We start from the raw sequence: 25,025 nt of genomic DNA on the forward strand, positions 1-25,025 counted from the left end.
AAAATAAACACACACACACACACACACACACACACACACACACACACACACACACACACACACACACACACACACACACACACAATTTATATACTTTGTAATGGTAAACACTCGTCTTGTCTTGCTCTCTCTGAACTCTGCTTTTTTTCTGGTTCAAGACCGATTGGGTATTTAAAAAAACTCCCATCTCACGTTCATGTTCAGAAGACACAGAGTTCAGGGAGAACAAGAAAATATGAGTGTTTGAGGTTAAAAAGTATTTCAGTTGTATTTTTTTATGAAAATAACTGATGGTTTGGCTAGATAAGACCCTTCTTCCTCTACATTTTCCACAAGTTAATTTGATTATTTAAGGTCTTAATGAAAAGTCTATTACATACTTTGGTTAAAATTTCTCAATAGTGTAAAACCACACCTTTTTTACCTGGTCAAAATCAGCTCTTTACACAGCAACCCATTTTGTTGCATGTCTCTTTAAATGCTAAAGACCTCTGCTCACTCTGCCACTCTCTTCTGTGGGGTGAGGCGCAGTCCTGTTTACTTCAGCTACTAAACTTGCTAACTAGCACATTATTAGTAAGGCGATTTGCAAAATTTATAAAAACTGTAGATGAAGCTGGATTGCGAATTATTAGGGCGAACATAGATGCATTTAGGTAGATCGGAGGGCACATTCCCTTCAAAAATTAAAGTAACGTTAATCCTCAGCGCCTTCAGCAACTCCGATGTCCGGAGTAAATGACGACTGCTATCATTGTTACATCCAACAACAGAACACTTCAATCGCTTAGGAGCAATTCTTGTTTATGTCCCTGCTCCGGCCTCGAAACAATGGACTGTTCAAAGCTCACTCAGTGCGGGTCTAAGGTAAGATGGCCGTGTCAGTCAACTATCGCAAGAGCGGCCTTGGTCTTTGTGACATCACATAGCCAAGAAGCTGAGAATGACTTGATTTGAAAAAGGGGATATTATTTATAGAGATTACAAATTTTTGTACACATTTATGTTCAAACAACATGTTGCATCAGATGACCCCTTTAACACCAAAACACTTCACTAAAAATCTCTCAGTGAAATGTATAGAGAGAACAAATTTGTTCTTTTTGCCTCTGCATTAACAACGCATTGCATTAAACAATGGTACTGAACATTAAGTTTAATGGTTATACACAAGCTTTGCCATGCAGTAGGATGGAGAATTGAACTGCCTTTGTACACTTACACCGCGTTCCAAATTATTATGCAAATGGTATCTTTCCCTGATTTTTATAATTAGTCAATGCAAATGACAGTCAGTATTATTTTCAAGTAATCAACCATTCGGGTATAATTCGAATTTTATTGAACAAACCTCCTAATGATCACAGTATTTATTTCAAAAATAAAAAACTGAAAATGCACTGTTCCAAATTATTATGCACAACAGAGTTAAAACATTTTATAGGTTGTAAAGAACTGAAAACAGGCATTTGCTGAATTTGCAGCATTGGGTGGTCATATTTACTGAAATCAAAAGCTATTTCAATCAAAAACATCCTAACAGGGGAAGTTACAACTTAACATAGGACCCCTTCTTTGATATCACCTTCACAAATCTTGCATCCATAGAACTTGTGAGTTTTTGGAGAGTTTCTGCTTTAATTTGTTTGCAGGATGTCAGAATAGCTTCCCAGAGCTTCTGTTTTGATGCAAACTGCCTCCCACCCTCATAGATCTTTTGCTCGAGGATGCTCCAAAGGTTCTCAATCTGGTTGAGGTCAGGGGAGGATGGTGGCCACACCATGAGTTTCTCATCTTTTATGCCCATAGCAGCAAATGACACAGATGTATTCTTTGCAGCATGAGATGGTGCATTGTCATGCGTGAAGATGATTTTGCTACGGAAGGCATGGTTATTTTTTTGTTCCATGGAAGAAAACGGTCAGTCAAAAAATCGAAATACTTTGCCGAGGTAATTTTCACACCTTCAGGGACCCTAAAGGGGCCAACCAGCTCTCTCCCTATGATTCCGCCCAAAACAAGACTTCACCACCTCCTTGTTGAAGTCGCAGCCTTGTTGGGACATGGATCATCCACTACTCCATCCATTAGGAACATTCAGGGATGCACGACACTCATCAGTAAACAAGACTGTTTGAAAATTAGTCTTGATGTATGTCTGGGCCCACTGCAACCATTTCTGCTTGTGAGCATTGGTTAGGAGTGGCCGAATAGTAGGTTTATGCACAACTGCAAGCCTCTGGAGGATCCTACACCTTGATGTTCGCGGGACTCAAGAGGCACCAGCAGCTTCAAATACCTGTTTGCTGCTTTGTAATGGCATTTTAGCAGCTGCTCTCTTAATCCGGTTAATTTGTCTGGCAGAAACCTTTCTCATTCTGCCTTTACCTGCACAAACCCATCTGTGCTCTGAATCAGCCACAAATCTCTTCACAGAACAATGATCACGCTTAAGTTTTTGTGAAATATCTAATGTTTTCATACCTTGTCCAAGGCATTACACTATTTGATGCTTTTCGGCAGCAGAGAGATCCATTTTCTTTCCCATATTGCTTGAAACCTGTCGCCTGCTTAATAATGTGGAACGTCCTTTTTAAGTACTTTTCCTTTAATTGGGCTCATCTTGCAAATTATTTATCACAGGTGTCTGAGATTTATTTCTGTGGTCCAAAGAGCCATTAGACACAATACCATCCGTGAGTTTAATTGAAAAACTAAAAAATGTATGTTTATGATACTTACATCCAATTTGCATAATAATTTGGAACGCGGTGTATTTTAGGTCATTCATTTAAAGTAATAGGCTTAATTCCATAGTATCCAGTAGGACTTATGAATTATGCAGCTTTATGGTTTGTAAAAGCACGTCATTAAACTGGACTTATTCATAGAACTTCAAGCATTGCATCTCATAAAGCATTTTCCTGTTGGTTGCAAAGCTGTTTTTTAGTTTATAGGTGCTGTGGCTGGAAAGAACTGGATGGATCCTAACTACCAGACATCTAAGTAGATGATGTCAAATATGTGATAAAGGACTGATTACGCTGGCTGAAAAACATCTACAGTATATCTGACAAGTAGCTGATACACTCAAGCTAAAAGGGGGTTTCATAAGTAGAGAGGGTTGATGCATGTAGCTGTTAGTGTCACAGCATCTCTCTGAATGGTGAACAGAGCAACAGTTTTATTGATCCTGTTTCATTCCACTATATAGCTTTGATAATCTATACAAAGCACAAAATGTATTATTATTATGACATACATTCAGCCATTACCCTTGAATGATCCTTTTCCTAAAGTTTGAAATATGCAATCATGAATTCCTTATAAAAACATCAGGTCACCATAGTACTTAGAAACTGGTTAATTTTGCAGTTAGGCAGTCCTTTGCCCTCAATGAAAACACTGTCTAATAGCAAAATATCTTGTCTGTTGAGAAGTTCTAAAGGCGCGGAGCCATTCAACGCGGCGGAGAGGTCAGAGAGGTCAGAGAAGTCTGAGATTTCAGACCGATCAGATAAATTAGAACAATCGGACAATAGCTCAGAAAAAGAGGAACATACCCGAGAAATTGAAAAGTGAAAGAGGAGAGAGATGTGAACAAAGAGATCGGGGCTCCAAGGGTTCCAGCACTTTGGGAAAAATCAAATGACTAATCTCTCGACACCTTTATTTACTCATCCATTCCTCCATCTTTCCAGAGGAAGACACTACTTTTTCTCTGTCTCTGTCGCTCAGTTTGTCCTGACAACTGACAATTTCAGGACAGACATAATTATCCCTTAATTTATATATGTGTTTGAACATATGTGAAAGAATAAGAAATGAATAGTACATGAATGTATCCCAGCATCAAAGGGCCAGTTCAGCCGACCTCCCCACAACTCTAACAAAAAAGGAACTTTAGATTGCTGAGATTGACTACAGAAGCTTACAGACACACTTGAACAGCTCCAGTAAAACATGCAATATTGATCTGCGTTCTGAGTTCCTGCTAACACAGAACACATACCCTGTGACGACAAAAAACAGTCACACACCTTTTAGTCATGCAGAGTCAAATCTGCTACTGATTGGATATGTCTTTGATCATTTTTATACACTCTTAAAACAAAGGTGCTTCAAAAGGTTCTTCAAGCGATGCCGTAAAAGAACCATTTTTGGTTCCACAAAGAACCATTCAGACAAAGGTTCTTTAAAGAACCATTTTTTGCTTACCTTTTTATAATCTACTGAACTTATTTGCCACAAAGAACCTTTTGTGAAACAGAAAGGTTCTTCAGATGTTAAAGGTTCTTTATGGAACCAAAAAGGTTTTTCTATGACATCGTGAAGCACCTTTATTTTTAAGAGTGTAGAAACTGAATAACTAGATTAAATTTGTATTGCACTATGTATCTGTGTTTTATAAATGTGCAGCTGTGCCCAGCATCAAATTCTTCAATTTCTACTTCTTCAAACTTCTACTTCAATTTTAGGGTCACTACAACAACATATTTGTCTGTGATTTTTAGACCTTGTGGTCAGTTTTTGGTTTGCTAAGCCTTGCTTCTCTGCAGCTTGACCTCACCATAAGTAAATATATTTTATTTAATTACTGAAAGAATAGAGAACAAGCCCTGAAAAAAATTGAGTGAGTGGGTTGCCCTTCTTTACTTAAAGGTAAATAGTTCCACACATGAAATTAAAGAAAAACACTAAGGTGCATACAAGAGAATATAGAGGTGATTTCAATGTAACAGCTGTGCATGTTTATCAAAAGGGTTTAAATCTTCAGCAAAGCACTGAGTTTGGATGATGCTGATGACGATTAAAGATTGATGATGGAGAAATTAGTGGAATGAGCAGATCACTTGTATAGCTGAGTTAGACACTAAATATTTTATGTATACTGCACTAATTCATAAATACAGGTTGTATCAGTCTGCTGTGGAGTTTTGATTTTGGTGACTGTTTAAATCAGCAGGTGTGCTTAAATTGTTTATTCAACTCTAAACACAAATATGTGTTTGAACATATTTGACCATTCACTAATAAATAACTTACAGTCTACTTTTAAAGTATCTTTATATTTACATAATATCTAAAAATCCCTCAAAGATGATGTAAATGTTTTTAAAACATGTCTTTAAAAGACATAGGCCTGTAGATGTCTCTTTTAAAGAGAGCATGTCTCTAAGTCACTTTTTAACAGCTAACATTTAGCAACAATGTAAAATATAGCCTTCTCTTTTAAAATCTGTACTGTCAAGAATTTGGATGGTTTTTATTTTCTTGCTTTAACTGAGGATTTCTAGGTTTTTATAGATGTTTAATAGTTTTGTGTTCACTTTAAAGGCTATTCTAAAGAACTTTGGTGCCATTTTACCATTGAAAACAATTGAGACACCTACCAAAAGATGGCACCACCTTCCAAAGAGATTTTGACAGTATAATTGCTTACTACATTGACCTACTACTGTTACGGAGTGCCCGGCAGCCCCACTAGAGGGCACTCCAATACGCCTTATTCAGCCCGCTGCCATTTTGAATCGAAAACGAGGCTGTGAGGGATAGCAGTCCAGCAGCGCCCACTGTGGCGCGTTGTTGCGTACCGGGATGTAGATCGTATATCCGTAAAATAATAGGTCATTTCACATTTTTCCACAGGACAAAGAGCTCCAGAAGACGTGGATTGATCGACAGGACAAATAACCTAACTTTCAGGTAACAATATTGCATTTTCTTTTGAGAAAATGACTGTGGAAAGACTGCTAATTTCTAATGGGAGCATGTTTATCTTCCTTTAAACGCTTACATAGAGTTTTTCAAATGATGTTATATAGATTAAAATGCTTAATGGTTTGTGTTAAGAGCCTGCAGGTAGGTCATAAGCGTCTTCCCGACCTTTATTATGAAATTACGATAAACATGACATTTTCCTTGTCTAAAGCAAGACAGAAAAAAAAAATAATGTTCTGAATATCATTTAGCGATTTTAAAAGGGGTTGACATCAAACACTACATGGCAAACTAATAAATAATTGTTATCTTTTGATCTCTTTGCATAAAAATAAACTTTCAACCCACTGTTTTTTGTATGACTTAACATGTTGTCTGAAAGAGGCTTACGATCTAACGTTAACTGCAGGCTCTTAACACAAACTATTAAACATGTTGATCTTTAAAACATAATTTAAAAAGAATATCTTTTTCATTTACAATCGCAAGGTTTTCTTTTCGTGAGGTCTTTGAGTCCAGGTAAACACAGACGGAGCTGAACCCTCCTTAAGCGTCCTAATTCCAGTCAGTGTTTTTGAAAAACAATCCTGAGTAAAATGTTGAGCACTCTTGTGTTCTTTGTAATCTATTTAGTTTAGTTGTTGTAGTAATACATCACATGTTAGCTCTGCGTAAACGTTTAAAGGAAGATAAACATGCTCGCATTATAAATTAGCAATTAGCCAACCGGCTAGTTTCCACAGTCATTTTCTTAAATAAATGCAATATTGTTACCTGAAAGTTAGGTTATATGTCCTGTCGATCAGTCCACGTTTTCTGGAGCGCTTTGTCCTGTGGAAAAATGTGAAATGACCTATTATTTTACGGCTATACGATCTACATCCCGGTACGCAACAATGCGCCACAGTGGGCGCTGCTGGACTGCTATCCCTCACAGCCTCGTTTTCGATTCAAAATGGCAGCGGGCTGAATAAGGCGTATATGGACTCTATGTTATGTGTTGTCTCAACCAACCATGTTTCACTCTTGTCTGTGTCATGTTGTCATTGGTTCCCCTGTTCCATGTGTCCGTCTCCCATTGGTTGTTTCTGTCATGTGACCCCCAGTGTTTGGTATAAAGGCCTCTCCTCCCACTCTGTGTTTGCTGATCGTTGTTTAGCTTTTCTAGTTCCTGTGTTCATCGTGTTTTCTTGTTCCCTTGTGTTTTTGTTCCTGCACTGTTTTGCTGTTTATTGATTCTAGCCGCATACCCCTGACCATTTCGCATTGTATTACGGATTACGCTTTGGATTATCTTTGTTGTTCCTGTTTGCCGGTGTTTGACCCTGTTTGTTTTGACCACGTCTACCAATACAGTTTGCATTTGGATCCACCTCCGACTCCTCATTGTAACAGAACGATCAGCCACACCCGGATCCAGCAGCTTTTTTCCACCACCAGCGCAAACATGGACTCAGTCATCAGTTTCGCCCTCACCCCTCAAGGTAATCGGTCCCTCGAGGACCACATCAAAGATTTTCTGGACATTCAATATTCTGATTTCCCGGACTGTGCACTCATGGACTTATTTTCACATGGACTAAATGAACCACTCCAAACCATGCTTATAGTCAGTGGTCCTCGAGGGTCGCTTAGTGAGTTTTTGTACTTTGCTTTGTTGCTCACTGGCTCCTCATTCACTGTGGGCACTGTTGAGGAGTCAGTTGAAAAAATTCCAGTCACAGCCAACTTTCCTGAGTCACGTCACATCACAGCCGACTGTCACAAGCCTTATGTCATGTCTGTCAGCCCTGAGCCACAGCGCAAGATGTCTGCTAGCCCTGAGCCACAGCACAAGACGTCTGCTAGCCCAGAGCCACAGCGCAAGACGTCTGCTAGCCCAGAGCCACAGTGCAAGATGTCTGCTAGCCCAGAGCCACAGTGCAAGATGTCTGCTAGCCCAGAGCCACAGTGCAAGATGTCTGCCAGCCACTTCACAAGATGGCTGCCATCCCAAAGCCTGTGCACAAAATGGCCACCATCCCTGAGCCTGCTCACAAGATGGCCGCCCTTCCAGAGTCTGCCCACAAGATGGCCGCGCTTCCAGTGCCTGCTCACATGATGGCCGCCACGCCAATGTCTCCTCGCAAGATGGCCGCCACGCCAGAGCCTTTCGCCAAGATGGCCGCCACGCCAGAGCCTGTCGCAATGATGGCTGCCATGCCGGACCCATGCCAAGCCACGATCCTGATGCCAGAACCAGCCTACATTGAGTCTGCTGCTCCAGAACCAGATCACGCCATGTCTGTCAAGCCACGACCACCTTACATTACAGCATCTGCCAAGCCAGCGGTCGCTAGCATCACATCAGCTAAGCCACAGCCTGCTCACGTCATGTCTGCTGTTCCTGTACAGTCAAGTCACGTCACAGCTACTGTTCCTGCAAAGTCAAGTCACGTCACAGCTGCTGTTCCTGTAAAGTCGGGTCACGTCACAGCTGCTGTTCCTGCAAAGTCAAGTCACGTCACAGCTGCTGTTCCTGTAAAGTCGGGTCACGTCACAGCTGCTGTTCTTGCAAAGTCAAGTCACGTCACAGCTGCTGTTCCTGTAAAATCAAGTCACGTCACAGCTGCTGTTCCTGTAAAGTCAAGTCACGTCACAGCTGCTGTTCCTGCAAAGTCAAGTCACGTCACAGCTGCTGTTCCTGCAAAGTCAAGTCACGTCACAGCTGCTGTTCCTGCAAAGTCAAGTCACGTCACAGCTGCTGTTCCTGTAAAGTCGGGTCACGTCACAGCTGCTGTTCTTGCAAAGTCAAGTCACGTCACAGCTGCTGTTCCTGTAAAGTCAAGTCACGTCACAGCTGCTGTTCCTGTAAAGTCAAGTCACGTCACAGCTGCTGTTCCTGCAAAGTCAAGTCACGTCACAGCTGCTGTTCCTGCAAAGTCAAGTCACGTCACAGCTGCTGTTCCTGCAAAGTCAAGTCACGTCACAGCTGCTGTTCCTGCAAAGTCAAGTCACGTCACAGCTGCTGTTCTTGCAAAGTCAAGTCACGTCACAGCTGCTGTTCCTGTAAAGTCGGGTCACGTCACAGCTGCTGTTCTTGCGAAGTCAAGTCACGTCACAGCTGCTGTTCCTGTAAAGTCAAGTCACGTCACAGCTGCTGTTCCGGTAAATTCAAGTCAAGTCACAGCTGCTGTTCTTGCAAAGTCAAGTCACGTCACAGCTGCTGTTCCTGTAAAGTCAAGTCACGTCACAGCTGCTGTTCCTGTAAAGTCAAGTCACGTCACAGCTGCTGTTCCTGTAAAGTCAAGTCAAGTCACGTCACAGCTGCTGTTCCTGTAAAGTCAAGTCACGTCACAGCTGCTGTTCCTGTAAAGTCAAGTCACGTCACAGCTGCTGTTCCTGTAAAGTCAAGTCACGTCACAGCTGCTGTTCCTGTAAAGTCAAGTCATGTCACAGCTGCACATCCTGAGTCAAGCAAGGATACAGTTTCACATCCTGAGTCAAGTTCAGACAGAACAGCACTTCCTGAGCCAAGACCAGTCACGGTTTCACACCCCAAGTTACCTCAAGATACTACAGCACCTCCTGAATCACATCAAGTAGCAGCTGCCCCAACAAAGTCAAGCCAAGTTGCAGTTGTTCCTTCAAGTCCAGGTCAAGTCCAGGTGAAGTTCCTGTCCACCCTGTCACGGCTATGGAGGTCGTTCCTGAAGTCCTCGTACGCCCTGTCTCGGCTATGGAGGTTGCTCCTGAAGTCCTCGTCCGACCTGCCACGGCTATGGAGGCCATCCCTGAAGTCCCTGTCTGCCTTGTCACGGCAATGGAGGCCGTTTCTGTCTGCCCTGTCACGGCTATGGAGGCCGTCCCTGAAGTCCCTGTCTGCCTTGTCACGGCTATGGAGGCCGTTCCTGAAGTTCCTGTCTGCCCTGTCACGGCTATGGAGGCTGTTCCTGAAGTTCCTGTCTGCTCTGTCATGGCTATCGAGGCCGTTCCTGTCTGCCTTGTTACGGCCATGGAGGCCGCATCTATGCTGCCCTGGTGGGCTCCTACTCTGTTTGCGCCACCCTGGTGGGCTCCTGCTCCGTCTGTGCCGCCCTGGTGGGCTCCTGCCCCGTCGGCGCCACCCTGGTGGGCTCCTGCTCTGTTGGCGCCACCCTGGTGGTCTCCTGCCCCGTCTGCGCCACCCTGGTGGGCTCCTGCCCCGTCTGCACCGCCCTGGTGGGCTCCTGCCCCGTCTGCGCCACCCTGGTGGCCTCCTGCCCCGTCTGCTCCGCCCTGGTGGGTTTCTGCTCCACTGTGGTGGGTTTCTGTCTGGCTCTGGTGGTTGTCCGCTCCGCCGTGGGTACCTTCGCTCCCACATGTCCAACTGTGGGGGTCCTCAGCTCCCCCTGATCTGTCGTTCTAAGCCCTTTGGGAGCGTCTGGAAGCCGCTCTTTGGGGGGGTATGTTACGGAGTGCCCGTCAGCCCCACTAGAGGGCACTCCAATATGGACTCTATGTTATGTGTTGTCTCAACCAACCATGTTTCACTCTTGTCTGTGTCATGTTGTCATTGGTTCCCCTGTTCCATGTGTTCGTCTCCCATTTGGTTGTTTGTGTCATGTGACCCCTAGTGTTTGGTATAAAGGCCTCTCCTCCCCCTCTGTGTTTGCTGATCGTTGTTTAGCTTTTCTAGTTCCTGTGTTCATTGTGTTTTCTTGTTTTCTTGGGTTTTAGATTCTGCACTGTTTTGCTGTTTATTGATTCTAGCCGCCTGCCCCTGACCATTTCGCATTGTATTACAGATTACGCTTTGGATTATCTTTGTTGTTCCTGTTTGCCGGTGTTTGACCCTGTTTGTTTTGACCACGTCTACCAATACAGTTTGCATTTGGATCCACCTCCGACTCCTCATTGTAACAACTACATTGTGTATTTTCAACAAATTTGTGTTATTTTCAGAAGATGGGCTGTAACTCTTTTCTTTTTTTCTTTTATTATAAATCTATAAAAAGTTTGCTAGCATCTACAGGAAGACGTATAGTTACTCTACAAGTTTTCCCTCTAGATGAAAAAAATTTAATTAAATGTGAAACAGCGTAATTTAATGATGTTTGATTAAACAAGGTTCAGGAGGAGCACGATCAGATAATCAACCCATTCGGCACAGGTGCAACCTGTTTAACCAATCATTCAATCAGCGCATCCTCTATATATTACCAGCCGTCTTACCTCCATCCAGCGATAGTTTCTTGGCATCCCTCCTCCACCCCTACTCCCCACTTCTAATCTGTTTCGATCCTACACTAGCAGGGGGAGTTCTCTGGTTCCGGCCTGTATTCCGGCCCGGAACCCTTCCCCCGGACAGCACGCCAAAATATGCTTAATACTGGCTCAAGCAGATTAGATGTAAGGGTGAACTCGTGAAACAACACGTAAATGAAAATTAATTGTGAATAAATTATTTGCAAGTCCGAAGTCACAATGGCCCACTGATGAGCCAAAAAAAAAAAAAAAGGAAAGAAAAGAAAATTATATCCCTTTGTCTTCAGGCAGGGGTGCAGAAACAGATATAGTTAATCAGTAAACATGCCAGCTGCAGATTGGACAGTTTATTGTAATTTATCATTCAAATCACATAAATGGTTTCAATTATTATATGCTAATCAGGCTATTTCTTTTTTTTATTTGCACACACTTAATATTAATCATTTGTCAAAAAATCTTTAGAATACAAAGAACAAATGAATTGTCTCTGTCCAATACAGAACAGGAAGCATTGCTTTGTTTCTCCCTTCACCAGCAAGTTTTTAGATTTAATTTAATCTATTATAGATGGAGAGTGGAGGCTGCTCTCCTTTATTTTAAGACAGTTCTGAAATTAAAGAAAAACACAATTAAGTTGCATTAAAGATAATTTCAAGGTGATTCTATGTATGTCTAGCTACTTATCATTTGTTAAACAAATTAATTATATTTGTGTCTTTGTGATACAGAACTTGAAGCATTGCACCAAGCAAGACATTGCACCAGCAGACAGACTGACAGGTGTGTATCAACCCTCGTCATGTCATGGTCTTCCCAGTGGCCAAAGTGATTTCCAGTTTGAAACATGTTTGTCTGTTTCAAATAAAAAAGACGTTTAAGGTACATTACTGAGCATGAGGACATACAGCAGAGAAAACAGCAATCATAAATAAGCACCTGATTGTTCACATTAAACCAGAAAAGGTTTAATTTACTTGACAAAAATTAAATAATATAGACTATATGACAAAAAGTGGCTTTAACCTACTTTGACGTGGACATATTTGGACACCTCTTTTCCTCCCCTACAGAAAACCATCACAACATGAGCACAATGAGCACATGATGATCCTCTGTAAACAGTGATGTTTTTCAAATGACACATTTTAAAGCAGTTCTTATATTTTGGAGCATCTTGTTAAATACCTCATGTATTAGCCAGTTCACAACTTTGTCAGTGGAATCTGAATTCTTCTGGCACTTCAGTAATCCTGTATCCTCATAGAACAGATAGTCTACTGTGAGTATGTCTGTCCTGTTCACACATTTGCTGCTTTCTGGGACCATTTTCTCTGGGTCAAATGTGTGATGAATCACCACCAGAACAGCCAGTTTAGTTTCTATTCAAGGACATAAACATATTTAAGAAAAAAGCATCACACTGAGCCAGAGTATGCTCAAAATGAACTACATTTAAAACTGTGATGATGATGATAATCAAACCTGTATAGTTACTGAAAGCTTTCAGAGCTGCATCAATGTCAGTTCCAACTCGAGAAACAATAGGACAAAAAACCATAACAATGTCACTCTTGTCCACTGTTTGAACTTCCCTCAGATCCTCAATTCGGGTTTGCAGAGTACTAATAATGTGTTTGTGCGACATAGCTGTTTTTCCAGTCAAAATGGACCAGACTTTTACCCCTTCTGAAAAATAAATTGTGATGAAATATGTACAAATATGATTTTACAATAATAGATGACTATGATAATCAAAATCAAATATCAGGATTATTTTCTCTTCCTTTTACATCCAATACATTTCTTCTATAAAACAACAACTAAAGCATTATATTGGTCAAATCTTCTTTTGGTTGTTATACTCACTGTTAAATATTGTGTTCCTTGTACTCTCCTAAAGGAAAAAAATATCATTAATATCACTAACAATGAGCTGCAAGAAGTAACTTTTACCAATTAAACATTTATTGGTCCCATATAGTTACATTAAGTTACTGTACAATAAAACACTCTCAAAAATGTTAGTATGTCATGAATTAGTAACATACTGCTCTGATGGTTGTGCGTGTAGTAACTGTAATGACATCACCATCTACGAAGAAGTTCAGCTTCCCCACAGCTGTGTATTTCATCTCATACTCAGTGTCTGGACTGAGATCTGTCAGAGTGACTGTGTCAAGACTCTGAACAGACCGAGATTTCCAATCTTTCTCTTTCTTCATTTTGTACAGTAACCTGAGCTCTTCTGTGGCATTACATGCTGGAGACACCTTCACAACCACACTGTGACCACTGTTCTTTTCAATGACTGGACAAGCTGGTTTTGAAGGAAGAGTGAAGTGAATGGCCTCATCAGATCCATTCTCAAAGAGGAGAATACAGGAACCAGGATGGATTGTGTGCTGTTTTGCGGACTGATCGACATCTGTCAGCAATTTAGCCTTAAGATCTTGAATTTGTGCATCTTTTTCTTTGATTTCCTGTTTTGCATTTTCAAGACATTTGGATTTGTCTTTCAACTCTGTGAAAACTATATACACAACCAACAATTAAATCAAGAATGTTATATCCTATATTTAAAAAACGTTTTCCTGTTAGCCATGATGGATTCTAACTTCTGTTTTGATGCTGTCATGTCTCCATGGAAACCCATGTTAAAACTGGGTGATAATATATACTAAATTACTTAAACTAAAACTTTTTCGATACAACTAAATGTCAAAATGTTCACAGGGTTAAACTGTGTTGTTGCTGACTGACATTAAAATATGTTCTGAGCACCAGCAAATCTGTGTCCAGCAGTGTATGCCTTGCATTAATGCTAAAGACTGACAAGAGAAAACTGTAAAATTATAAAATAATGTGTGTTCTTATCATTTTTGTGGTCAAAATCCGCTGAACTTCACCCTGATCAGAAGCTTGTGTAGGATATGAGTGCTCATCTGTTTTCAGTGCAGCTAATTACAACCTGGTTCATATCATCTACACACTCATTGTGACACTGTTAAAACTCTGCAGCCATGTTCTTTTTTTTGTTTTGTTTGTTAAAGCAAGTTTGTAGGTTTAACATTAAATTATGAGTTTAGAAAATGTTTATTTGAAGAAACACCAGAGCCAAGAAATGCAAAGTATTGTTCCGGTATGAATCAGGTGAGACTTTCGTGTTCAGGAGAAAGGTGGATACAGACAATATCATCGTAAGATAATATTTAATTTCTTCTGTTATTAAGTCTGTGATGTTGACATCTGATTTCTTGGACATATGAAATGCATTGTTTCTTTAAGGTGCTTTGTCTTTTGGGTTGACTCCAACAAGTTCATTTTGTCTGTCCTGATCTTTGAAAAATCCCAACAAAAAAAGATCTGAAAGTCGTAACAAAACTTACCTGCCATTAATGCAGATTTTACCATTTTCTTTTCATCAGTCTGTTTTGAAACAGTCTGTTGATGAGAAGAAAGATTTAAAGGATTCATGTTTGATAATGTGAGGGAAACACACATGAAAACACTGTTATTATTATACATATTTACACTAATGTGTCAATGTATTACTTCTGTCTGAAGCTGTCAGTAAATTATGCTTGATACTACTGTCTAAAAACTAACATTACATTACAATTAGAAATACAGTTCACAGACAAACATTTACATAAACCTGGCTACATCTGCAAAATGTTTTATTTTTTTAAGTACTGACCTGAATTGGATATATTATTTACATAAAAGATGTCTACATATAGTCAAAAAAATAATGTTTGAATTTATAAAATTGACCCTGTTCAAAAGTTTACATACACTTGATTCTTAATACTGTGTTACCTTAATAATCCACAGGTGTGTGTGTGTGTGTGTACCTGGTATTCATCACATTGTGGGGACCAAATGTTCCCACAAGGATAGGAATACCAGTAAATTGACCTCGTGGGGACATTTCTCAGGTCCCCATGAGGAAACAGGCTTATAAATCATGCACAATGAGTTTTTTTGAGGAAGTAAAAGTTTGCACAATCTCCTGTGAGGGCTACGCCTATGGAATGTCCCCATAAAACATGTAAACCAGTGTGTGTGTGTGTGTGTGTGTGTTTAGTGATAGTTGTTCAAGAAAATAATCCTTCAGGTCCCATATATTTTTGGGTTTGTGTATGTAAACTTCTGGACAGGGTCATTTTTAAAAATGTAACTATTATTTTCTCTTGTGGACTATATATAAACGTCTTTTATGTGAAATATCTTATTCAGGTTAGTACTAAATAAAAAATAACATGCATTTTGTATGACCCCTGTTATTTTGGTAAAATAATTAACATTTTGCTGTGGAGTTAACTTTCTAAATGTTGAATGGATGAGAACATTTATTTGCTAAAAGTCGGCATGAAACGAATGTTCAGTATCTTTCACATTCAGTATAAGGTAAAAGTTCTCTCACCTTTTCAATAGTTTTTTGAAGCATTTCAGTACCTAGGGCCTTTAATGCTATTGAGAAACACAGATCAACTGAGGTTTGTATAGCAAGCATAAATAAATTAATAATAGAGAGAATATAATTTCACAACAAAAATATAAACCAAATGTATTTTTCCCTAATAACATTACATTGAAACACTTACAGTGAAAGTAAGCAGAAAATTTTTTATAAGGCTGAGGATAACTTTTAAAGGGTCATATGATGTTGCTTAAAAGAACATTATTTTGCATATTTGGTGTAATGCAATGTGTTTATGCAGTTTGAGATTCAAAAAATACATTATTTTCCACATACTGTACATTATTGTTTCTCCTCTCTGCCCCACCTTTCTGAAACACTTCGATTTTTACAAAGTTCATTGCTCTGAAAAGTGAGGTGTGCTTTGATTAGCCAGCTATCCGGTGCCTTGTGATTGGCCGAATACTTTAAGCATGTGACGGAAATGTTACGGCCATTACCATGTTGTGATGCCATGTCCTGACGCAACGAGACAATAAAACCCATTATAAATGATGCATTTGTTGCATCCAGTGAGAGCAAAATTACTGATTATAATGACTCATACTGTCTTTTTATGCATTACATCGCATAAACATAACACCATGTCTGCATTTGTGATCGTAGAAATGACAAACAAGCAGTACTCTACACTGCTCAAAAGTAGCAAATTCTTCAAATATGAAAATGTTTTTACATACTGTGAGCCAAACGCGCCAGACTGCTAAGTAACAATTGTCCCACAATAAAGTGTGCACAGCCGCATTGCAGGCTACTCTCTAAGGTTCAGGAAACAGCCCTCCATAAAATTGGAAGCACACACTCGAATTTAGGCGGTGTTAAGCAAATCTTCCCACACTGTGTCATAGACATGTGGGGGCATGTTTGGACGAGCCATTTTAGGAAGGCGTGGCTGAGTCTTAACTTTTATAAAGAATATCTCTTTGGGTTTGAGACTTTAATCTTTGCAATTTTACTGATCTTACATAGGCACAAAAAGGTTGTAACACTCTAAAGACAAAGGAAAATATGAAATCACATCATATAACCCCTTTAAGCAACATTATGACCTGATGTGATCTGTGAGACTGTTTGTTGCTTTTAGTAAATGTTTTTCTGCTCATCATATTAATGGATCTCATTTTGGATTTCAACAGCTAGCATGAACCGTATGTAGGATTGTGGCCAAAACTGGTACTGCAACCACTTTCAAAATACTGTAGAACGGTGTATCCCCTCCCCCTGATATGATACTCCAGATTTCAGTTTTTCCTGAGAGGAAATTAGAGCTGATGTAGAATTAAGCTACATGGAATACTCACGTAGTCTTACTGTTTTCTCCTCGGTTCTGTCTCCACTGATCACCTGACACAGGTAATCTCCACTATCTGACTCTCTGACATCCTTCAGTTCCAAGGAAACATTTCCTCTCTCTATCTCCTTATTCAGTGCCACTCTGCCCTTACAGAGCATCCCTGGTATCATCTGTCCATCCATATAGAGACACACACAGTCTGTCTCCTTAAACCACCTGATTTCCATGTCAACAGCACTAATTTCAGGAGACAGGTGACATGGTAGAGTGACATCAGACCCAAGTTTAACCTCAGTACTCTGAGATTCACAAGGGATGATAAGGTGAAACTCATCTGTAACGGAAAAGATTGTGGACTTGTGTAAACACAAAGCAAATGTTTACATTTATTTGTACAGTATCATATTAATGCTATAAATTAGTATGACTGAAAATAAAATAAGTTATTTTATAGCTAACTTTTGCATGGAGTTGCCATTTTCTAACCTAAACAGGGGCATAAGACTCATAGTAAGAACAGAAAGATTTCAGACTGACACCTCAACTTCACCCCATCACTAACCACACACTTCATTCTCACAAGACTCTACTGTTACACCCCATTATGTTTAATCTCTTTAATCTTATAGCAGATTTTTTTTTTTCATGAATGATGTCTTTCTGCAGTTACTCTCTTCCACTATTATCCCCTGTCCGATGCCACTAATTATAGCTGTTTGTGCATGTAAATAATATGTAACAAAACACAAAGTCCATGCCAAATGGGGATAGCCTTAAACTCCAACAAGGCGAGTGTTTGTGTTTTACTTACTGTGTGTGTGCACTTGGATAGGTGAAATGCAGAGCACAAATTGAGTATCGGGCTCACTTTCTCACATTCCAGTACATGTCACCATGTAACACATTTAGATTATACCCGTTGCATTTATAGCAATAACACCACAACTTTTTGTTCGATCTCACACTTATTTAACTCTGACAAGCAAGTTACTACAAAAGGGTCATTGCAACACTGTAAAGTAATAAAACACTGGAGTAGAGGGCTGTATTGGGATTGCGGGACCCAACGCAAATCTCGTGGGAGCGGGCGGTTTGAACTTTGCTGCGGGCGGGTATGGGTGGCTAAAAAAAAACACTGCGGGATCGGGAGGTAGCCTAGCGACATGATGGAAATGTCATTGTCAACAAATGATGTGGAAAAAAACCTCAAAAAGGCAAGTCTGACATTTGGAGAAATTTCTCTATAGTTTGTGATAAAGATGGAAAGGAACTGGAATTTGTTCAATGTGACAAATGTACTAAAGTTCTAATCTACAATGGGCACAAATCCGGCACGTCTGGGTTGAGGCGACACACCTGCTCTGTTCTCCCCAGTCAAAGTAAACTGGTTTTCAAGGATAAAAAACAACTCCCTACACACATCAAACAAGAAACTACAGAGAAATCAAAGTACTTGAAGTCTAAAGAAACGCGCGGTAGCCTAAGCGTTTTAGATGTCCCCGATAGCCCACGCTACTATTCCTCTTCCCTACCAGTGCGTCAGAATACATGCAGGCCAGGGAAAGAAACAAACATGAATCTCTTTAATAATAGCAATGCAAATACGTTTTTTTTCCTGCGGGACGGGAGAAGGCACAAAATCAATGCATCTCTATTATCGTGCAAGAATAAATTCTCAGAGTTTTGCGGGTGCGGGCGGGAGTGGACATACATATTGCGGGAGCGGGCGGGACACACGTTGTGGGAGCGGGCGGTAATGGCGTGCGCGGGCGGGAGCGGGATGAAGAAAACAGTCCTGCGCAGGGCTCTACTCTGGAGCCATTTGCTTTATGAAACTACTTTCAAAGGTTTTATGCTTAACATTACATTATTAGTTAATTTGAAACACCAGAGCCAGGAAATGTAATGTATTGTTCCCCTTCAGTCGAATCACTTCGACGTTACATGGGATCTCGCTTGAGAGACCGATCATCTCTGAGCCTTATATCAAAAGGCCAATTGCAAATTGGCGAGTGGACGTGCGCGGCGGCCACGCCCCCATACATACGGGTATATAAGATGGCCGCGCGCATCACTCAGTTAGACTTTTGCTTTCAGAGCCTTTCTGCTCGAGCCTACAGACTTCAATTGAAGGAAGAAAAAGAAAGACAACGTTCCTGAGCTCTTCTCCGCTGACGTGCTGCCATCTAAAAGAGATTGACTAAAAGAGTGTCTTTGGCAGCCGTCAGCGGTATCCTGCGGGCGGCCGTTTTAACGGCCATTAAAAGCCTCCTGCGCTCCAGCGAGCAGCCCCAGCAGTGCACAGAGTGCCGCGGTTCCTCCCTGGGCAGACCAGGATCTATAAGAGCAATTTCTCACGGCCGTGAAGCGTCCTTTTCAGGATGGTATTCCGGCCGTGCGCTACTGGATGTGGCAGTTTCCTCACTTCTGAGGACGGACATGAACGCTGCCTCACATGTCTGGGCTTAGAACATGCTGAGGCAGCGTTCACGGATGGTTCATGCGAGCATTGTGAGTGCATGAGCATGGTCACGCTGAAAAACCGCCGCTCTTTTGCGAGACGGCTCCCCTCTGCGCCCCGCGGCCCGTCGTTAAGCCGTCAGTGCTTTTCGGCCGCCGTGGCGAGGCAAAGGGGGGATTTAAAGGTTACGGTGCAGAGCGCGCCGCCGGCTTCCAAAGCCCCGCGGCCGTCTGCACCCCAGCGTGGCCCCGTTGAGTGGCCAGAGCAGTATGCTTCCCCGGTATCCGGGCCGAGCATCTCCTTTGGCGCTCCACCAGAGGAAGAGATGTCTGTCGCTGCGTCAGAGGGTGAGTCTGACGGCGAGGCGGATATCTCGCCGGGCCAGCGCCCTCCCGTGGTTGCTGCTCCGGCTGACATGGACGCTGAGCTGTCAGCTATGCTCCTCCGTGCCGCCAGGGGGATCGGCCTCGAGGTGTCAGATCTACCTCCTGCCGATCCCTCTAGGCTTGGCGACTGGTTCCTGAGGGGGGCGCCTGCGGTTCCGCCGCGCCCTCCCTCCGTTCCATTCTTTCCGGAGGTGCATGAGGAGCTGGTCAAAACCTGGCGGGCGCCGTTTTCATCGCGTCTCCACCCCAGCTCCTCCCCCCTCGCCACCCTCGATGGCGGGGCAGCCCGGGGATACGAGTCGGTTCCCCAGGTGGAGCGCGCTGTCGCGGTGCATCTGTGCCCGCGTGGCGCCACCACCTGGCGGGACCGGCCGCATCTACCCTCCAAAGCGTGTGAGCGCTCGTCCGCCCTTGCGGGCCGCGTCTACCGCGCTGCTGGACAGGCTGCCTCTGCCCTCCACGCCATGGCCACCTTACAGGTCTACCAGGCGCAGGCGCTGAAACAGCTGGACGAGGGTGGTCCTGATCAAGAAGTGATGCAGGAACTCCGCGCCGCCACCGACTTCGCCCTTTGAGCGACGAAGGTCACGGCGCGGTCTCTTGGTCAGGTGATGTCCACGGCTGTGGTCCAGGAGCGACACTTGTGGCTCAATCTGGCTCAGATGGCGGACGCCGACAAAGCTCGCTTTCTCGACGCCCCCATCTCCCAGAGCGGCCTGTTCGGCGACACTGTCGAGGATTTTGCCCAGCAATTCTCGGCAGTCCAGAAGCAGACGGAGGCCATCAAACATATCCTGCCCCGCCGCGAAGTCAACATCCCGCCGCCGGTGGCCCCGCCTCCGCCTGCCCGTCGCCGAGGGCGCCCCCCTGCGGCCAGTTAGTCTACTCCAGCTCCCGCCGAGGGTCACGAAGCCGGGATGGCTACCCGGCGCAGAGCCGGCCGCAGGAGAGCGGCGCCGCCCGCCTCTCAGGGACCGGCCAAGAAAACCCCCCGCAAGAAATCTGCGAGGCGTCCCTGATGCGGGCAACCCAGAGATGGTGGAGATTGCTCTTCGGGGGACAGTGACATCAACTTCCCCACTCCTGGTGGAGGGCCGGGAGCTTCTGTGCACACAGAAGGTCGGCGGTACCCACTTTTTCACAAAAAGAGCAAATTTCCTCACCTCTGGGGCCTCGGCCCCGAGTTCCCCTCTCGAGCAGAACTTACACTCCTCGACGTCGGACTCGGAGCCCGGCATCGCCAGCGCGGGATCCAGGGAAGAAGGTAAGCGCTGCTTTTCGCGGCCAGACTCTCCCCCAGAACTCAGCGTTCTCTGGGGTCAGTCCCCTTCCCCCCGCCCCCTTAGGCTGCCCCACCGCGGTCACGTCGGTCAACGTTCCCTTGATACCGCTAGCGAGCCGGTTGAAGGCGTGGCTTCAGCTCCCCAACCCCTCGCGGTGGTTGATACGGACGGTACGTCTCGGCTATGCGATTCAATTCGCCAGGCGTCCGCCCAGGTACAGAGGTGTCCATTTTACTACTGTCCATTCGGACACGCACGCCACTGTCCTGCGTGCTGAGGTTGCAGTCCTACTGGCGAAGGACGCAATCGAACCAGTCCCTCCAGCCGAGATGAAGTCAGGGTTTTACAGTCCCTACTTCATCGTGCCCAAAAAGAGCGGTGGGTTAAGACCCATCCTGGACCTCAGAGCTCTGAATCGGTCCCTTCTCAGGCTGCCGTTCAAGATGCTCACGACGAGACGCATGCTAACCTGCATTCGTCCCCAGGATTGGTTTGCAGCCATCGACCTGAAGGACGCGTACTTTCACGTCTCGATCCTTCCTCGTCACAGACCCTTTCTTCGGTTTGCCTTCGAAGGCCGAGCGTATCAGTACAAGGTCCTCCCATTTGGCCTGTCCCTCTCTCCCCGCGTCTTCACCAAGGTTGCGGAAGCCGCTCTGACCCCTCTTTGGCAGTCGGGGCTTCGCATTCTCAACTATCTCGACGACTGGCTCTTGGTAGCTCACTCACGAGATCTGCTGTGCGAGCAGAGGGACCTGGTGCTCCGGCACCTCAGCCATCTGGGCCTTCAGGTCAACCGAGGAAAGAGCAAACTCTCCCCAGTGCAGAGGATCTCTTTTCTCGGCGTGGAGCTGGACTCGATCAATATGACAGCCCGCCTCACAAACGAGCGCGCGCAGTCGGTGCTGAGATGTCTGGACTTATTCAGACACAAACCAGCGGTCCCTCTCAAAACTTTTCAGAGGCTCCAGGGGCATATGGCAGCTGCAGCCGCGGTCACGCCGCTGGGCTTGCTTCATATGAGACCGCTTCAGCGCTGGTTACACGATCGAGTCCCAAGACGGGCATGGCACCGTGGCACACTTCGGATTGGCGTTTCCCCGCAGTGTCGCCGCCTTTTCAGCCCGTGGTCAGACCCTGTTTTCCTTCGGGCCGGAGTTCCCTTGGGACAGGTTTCCAGGCATGTCGTGGTGCACACAGATGCCTCCACCACGGGTTGGGGTGCTATATGCAACGGGCAAGCAGCCCCGGGCTCCTGGATAGGACCTCAGCTGCAGTGGCATATCAATTGCCTCGAGTTGTTGACCGTGCTTATGGCCCTTCGTCGCTTCCGATCGACGCTGCGTCAGAAGCACGTGCTTGTTTACACCGACAGCACTGCGACTGTGGCGTATATCAATCGCCAGGGCGGCCTTCGCTCACCTCGCATGTCACAACTCGCCCGCCGTCTGCTCCTTTGGAGTCAAACGTGGCTGAAATCGCTGCGTGCCATCCACATTCCAGGGGAACTCAACCGTGCAGCGGATCAGCTCTCACGGCAGTCCACCCACCCCGGAGAATGGCGGCTCCACCCCGAGACAGTCCAGCTGATTTGGAGTCGATTCGGCCAGGCTCAGATAGATCTGTTCGCCTCCCCCGAAACCTCCCACTGCCAGCTCTTTTTCTCTCTGACCCAGGCTCCCCTCGGCAGAGACGCCCTGGCACACAGCTGGCCTCCGGGGCTCAAGTACGCTTTTCCCCCAGTGAGCCTCCTTGCACAGACCCTGTGCAAGATCCGGGAGGACGAGGAGAAGGTCTTGCTGGTCGCGCCTTATTGGCCCACCCGGACCTGGTTTCCAGAACTCATTTCCCTCGCGGCAGCCCCTCCCTGGAAAATCCCCTTGAGGAAAGACCTTCTTTCTCAGGGGATGGGCACGATTTGGCACCCGCGTCCCGACCTGTGGAACCTTCATGTCTGGCTCCTGGACGGGACGCGTCAGACCTCGCCGGCCTTCCCCAGGCCGTGAGAAACACCATCATTCAGTCCCGAGCCCCCTCTACCAGGCAGGCTTATGCTCTGAGGTGGGGTCTGTTCGTTGACTGGTGCTCCTCTCGACATGAGGACCCCCAGAGATGCACGATTGCAGTAGTGCTTTCCTTCCTGCAAGAGAAGTTGGAGCGCAGGCTGTCCCCTTCGACTCTCAAAGTCTACGTCGCTGCTATTGCGGCGTATCATGACGCAGTAGATGGAACATCCCTAGGTAAGCACCCACTGGTCGTGAGGTTCCTTAGAGGTGCCCGGAGACTTAATCCTCCCAGACCGCACCTCATACCCTCTTGGGATCTCTCCGTCGCCCTCCGTGGCCTACGGGACGCCCCATTCGAGCCACTTGCCTCAGTTGAGCTAAAATTTCTGTCTCTTAAGACAGCGCTCCTGACTGCACTGGCCTCCATCAAGAGGGTAGGGGACCTACAAGCTTTCTCTGTCAACGAAACGTGCCTTGAGTTCGGGCCCGGAGATTCTCACGTCACCTTGAGACCCCGGCCCGGTTATGTGCCCAAGGTTCCCACCACGCCCTTCCGCGATCAGGTGGTGAACCTGCAAGCTCTGCCCCCGGAGGAGGCAGACCCAGCTTCTGCGCTGCTCTGCCCCGTTCGTGCTCTGCGTACTTACGTAGACCGTACTCGGCACTTCAGGCGCACCGAGCAGCTCTTTGTCTGCTTCGGAGGTCAGCAGAAAGGGAATGCTGTCTCCAAACAGAGGTTGGCCCATTGGGTGGTAGAAGCCATCTCCCTATCTTATATCAGGGAGAGCCATGCCCCTTAGGTGTTCATGCCCACTCCACTAGGAGTGTTGCCTCATCCTACGCGTTGGCTCATGGCGCCTCACTAGCGGACATCTGTAGAGCTGCGGGCTGGGCGACATCCAACACCTTCGCTAGGTTTTACAACCTCCGCGTAGAGGCCGTATCCTCCCGTGTCTTGACATAAGACTTAGGCGAGCGGGAGGATGGCTGGTGTCGGCTTGCTGCGCCATTCCCACGGGGATCCGTGCGCTATTTCCCAGAATGTTCCCTCCGGCGAACCCTGGGTCCTCCGCGCCCCGCAGTCCGGCCTAGATGCGGAGTAGTCCCTGACTGTGATCCTGCCTGGGTCTCCTTCGCCCCGCAGGTTGTGGCTTAGTTTTTATTATTCCAGCGGAGGAGACCGCTGTTTCCCTCGTGTATCCCTAAAAACCTTTATGGATATATTGAATTATTCTCATTTCCACATGTAAAGATTTCATGTGCTCCGCCCCCCCAACCCATGCTTCAGTACAACTGGCATCCCTGGAAGGGCCCCCTTATTGGGCCTCAGGGCGTTGGGAAGGTTACGTTACACTTCGCCTGCCGGCACGTATACTTGTCAGCACGTGAAGTTGTTGCGTAACGTGGCGTCAGGGTCGTGGCCTTTTCCATAGGGCTAGTTCCCATGTAACGTCGAAGTGATTCGACTGAAGGGGAACGTCTAGGTTACGAAGGTAACCCACGTTCCCTGAAGGAGGGAACGGAGACGTTACATTCCCCTGCCACGCCCTGGCGTCGCGCTGACGCCGGCTCGATCGGCTCTTCAGCAAAAGCCTAACTGAGTGATGCGCGCGGCCATCTTATATACCCGTATGTACGGGGGCGTGGCCGCCGCGCACGTCCACTCGCCAATTTGCAATTGGCCTTTTGATATAAGGCTCAGAGATGATCGGTCTCTCAAGCGAGATCCCATGTAACGTCTCCGTTCCCTCCTTCAGGGAACGTGGGTTACCTTCGTAACCTAGACGTTCTGATATGAGTCGGGTGAGGCTTCCTCGTTCAGGAAAAAGGTGGACACATGCATAAAACCATGATGATATCTCTGAATATGGATCATAGCCATACTCTAGACTCCAAAGGTGAACTACATTTAACAACAGATACACTACTGATGTATTTACTAATTCATCTGGATGAATCACAGTGACAGCTCATAATATTTTTCAACATGATAACAATTCAGTAAAAGTACTCTATTCATTTACATTTTAAAATGCAAGATTATGAATTACATCTTAATAAATGAAAGCTTATTAAATCACTTCTTCATGCCAAGCGGTTGTATGTTCTGAAATATTGTTCTGTAATACTCATGACTAAACATTGTGGGACATTGTTATTGT

General features: G+C 44.9%; 1 protein-coding gene across 2 annotated transcripts in view; it reads right to left on the reverse strand.

Moving 5' to 3' along the window:
• Nucleotides 1-11,327: 11,327 nt before the first annotated feature.
• LOC141335357 (uncharacterized) overlaps nt 11,328-25,025 on the reverse strand; it is a 42,518-nt gene continuing 28,820 nt past the window's right edge. Inside the window, exons 15-23 of one of the 2 annotated variants that reach the window (XM_073840785.1) lie at nt 16,735-17,061; nt 15,377-15,423; nt 14,337-14,391; nt 12,999-13,480; nt 12,817-12,844; nt 12,433-12,636; nt 12,136-12,329; nt 11,978-12,014; nt 11,328-11,802 (exon numbers count right to left, since the gene is read on the reverse strand). In XM_073840785.1, coding sequence (XP_073696886.1) covers nt 11,753-11,802; nt 11,978-12,014; nt 12,136-12,329; nt 12,433-12,636; nt 12,817-12,844; nt 12,999-13,480; nt 14,337-14,391; nt 15,377-15,423; nt 16,735-17,061 — 1,424 coding nt within the window. In that variant the 3' untranslated portion in view covers nt 11,328-11,752. The remainder of the gene's footprint in view (nt 11,803-11,977; nt 12,015-12,135; nt 12,330-12,432; nt 12,637-12,816; nt 12,845-12,998; nt 13,481-14,336; nt 14,392-15,376; nt 15,424-16,734; nt 17,062-25,025) is intronic. The other variant, XM_073840787.1, reaches the window with a different exon arrangement.

This window comes from Garra rufa, chromosome 5 (assembly GCF_049309525.1).
Source record: "Garra rufa chromosome 5, GarRuf1.0, whole genome shotgun sequence".
NCBI lineage: Eukaryota > Metazoa > Chordata > Actinopteri > Cypriniformes > Cyprinidae > Garra > Garra rufa.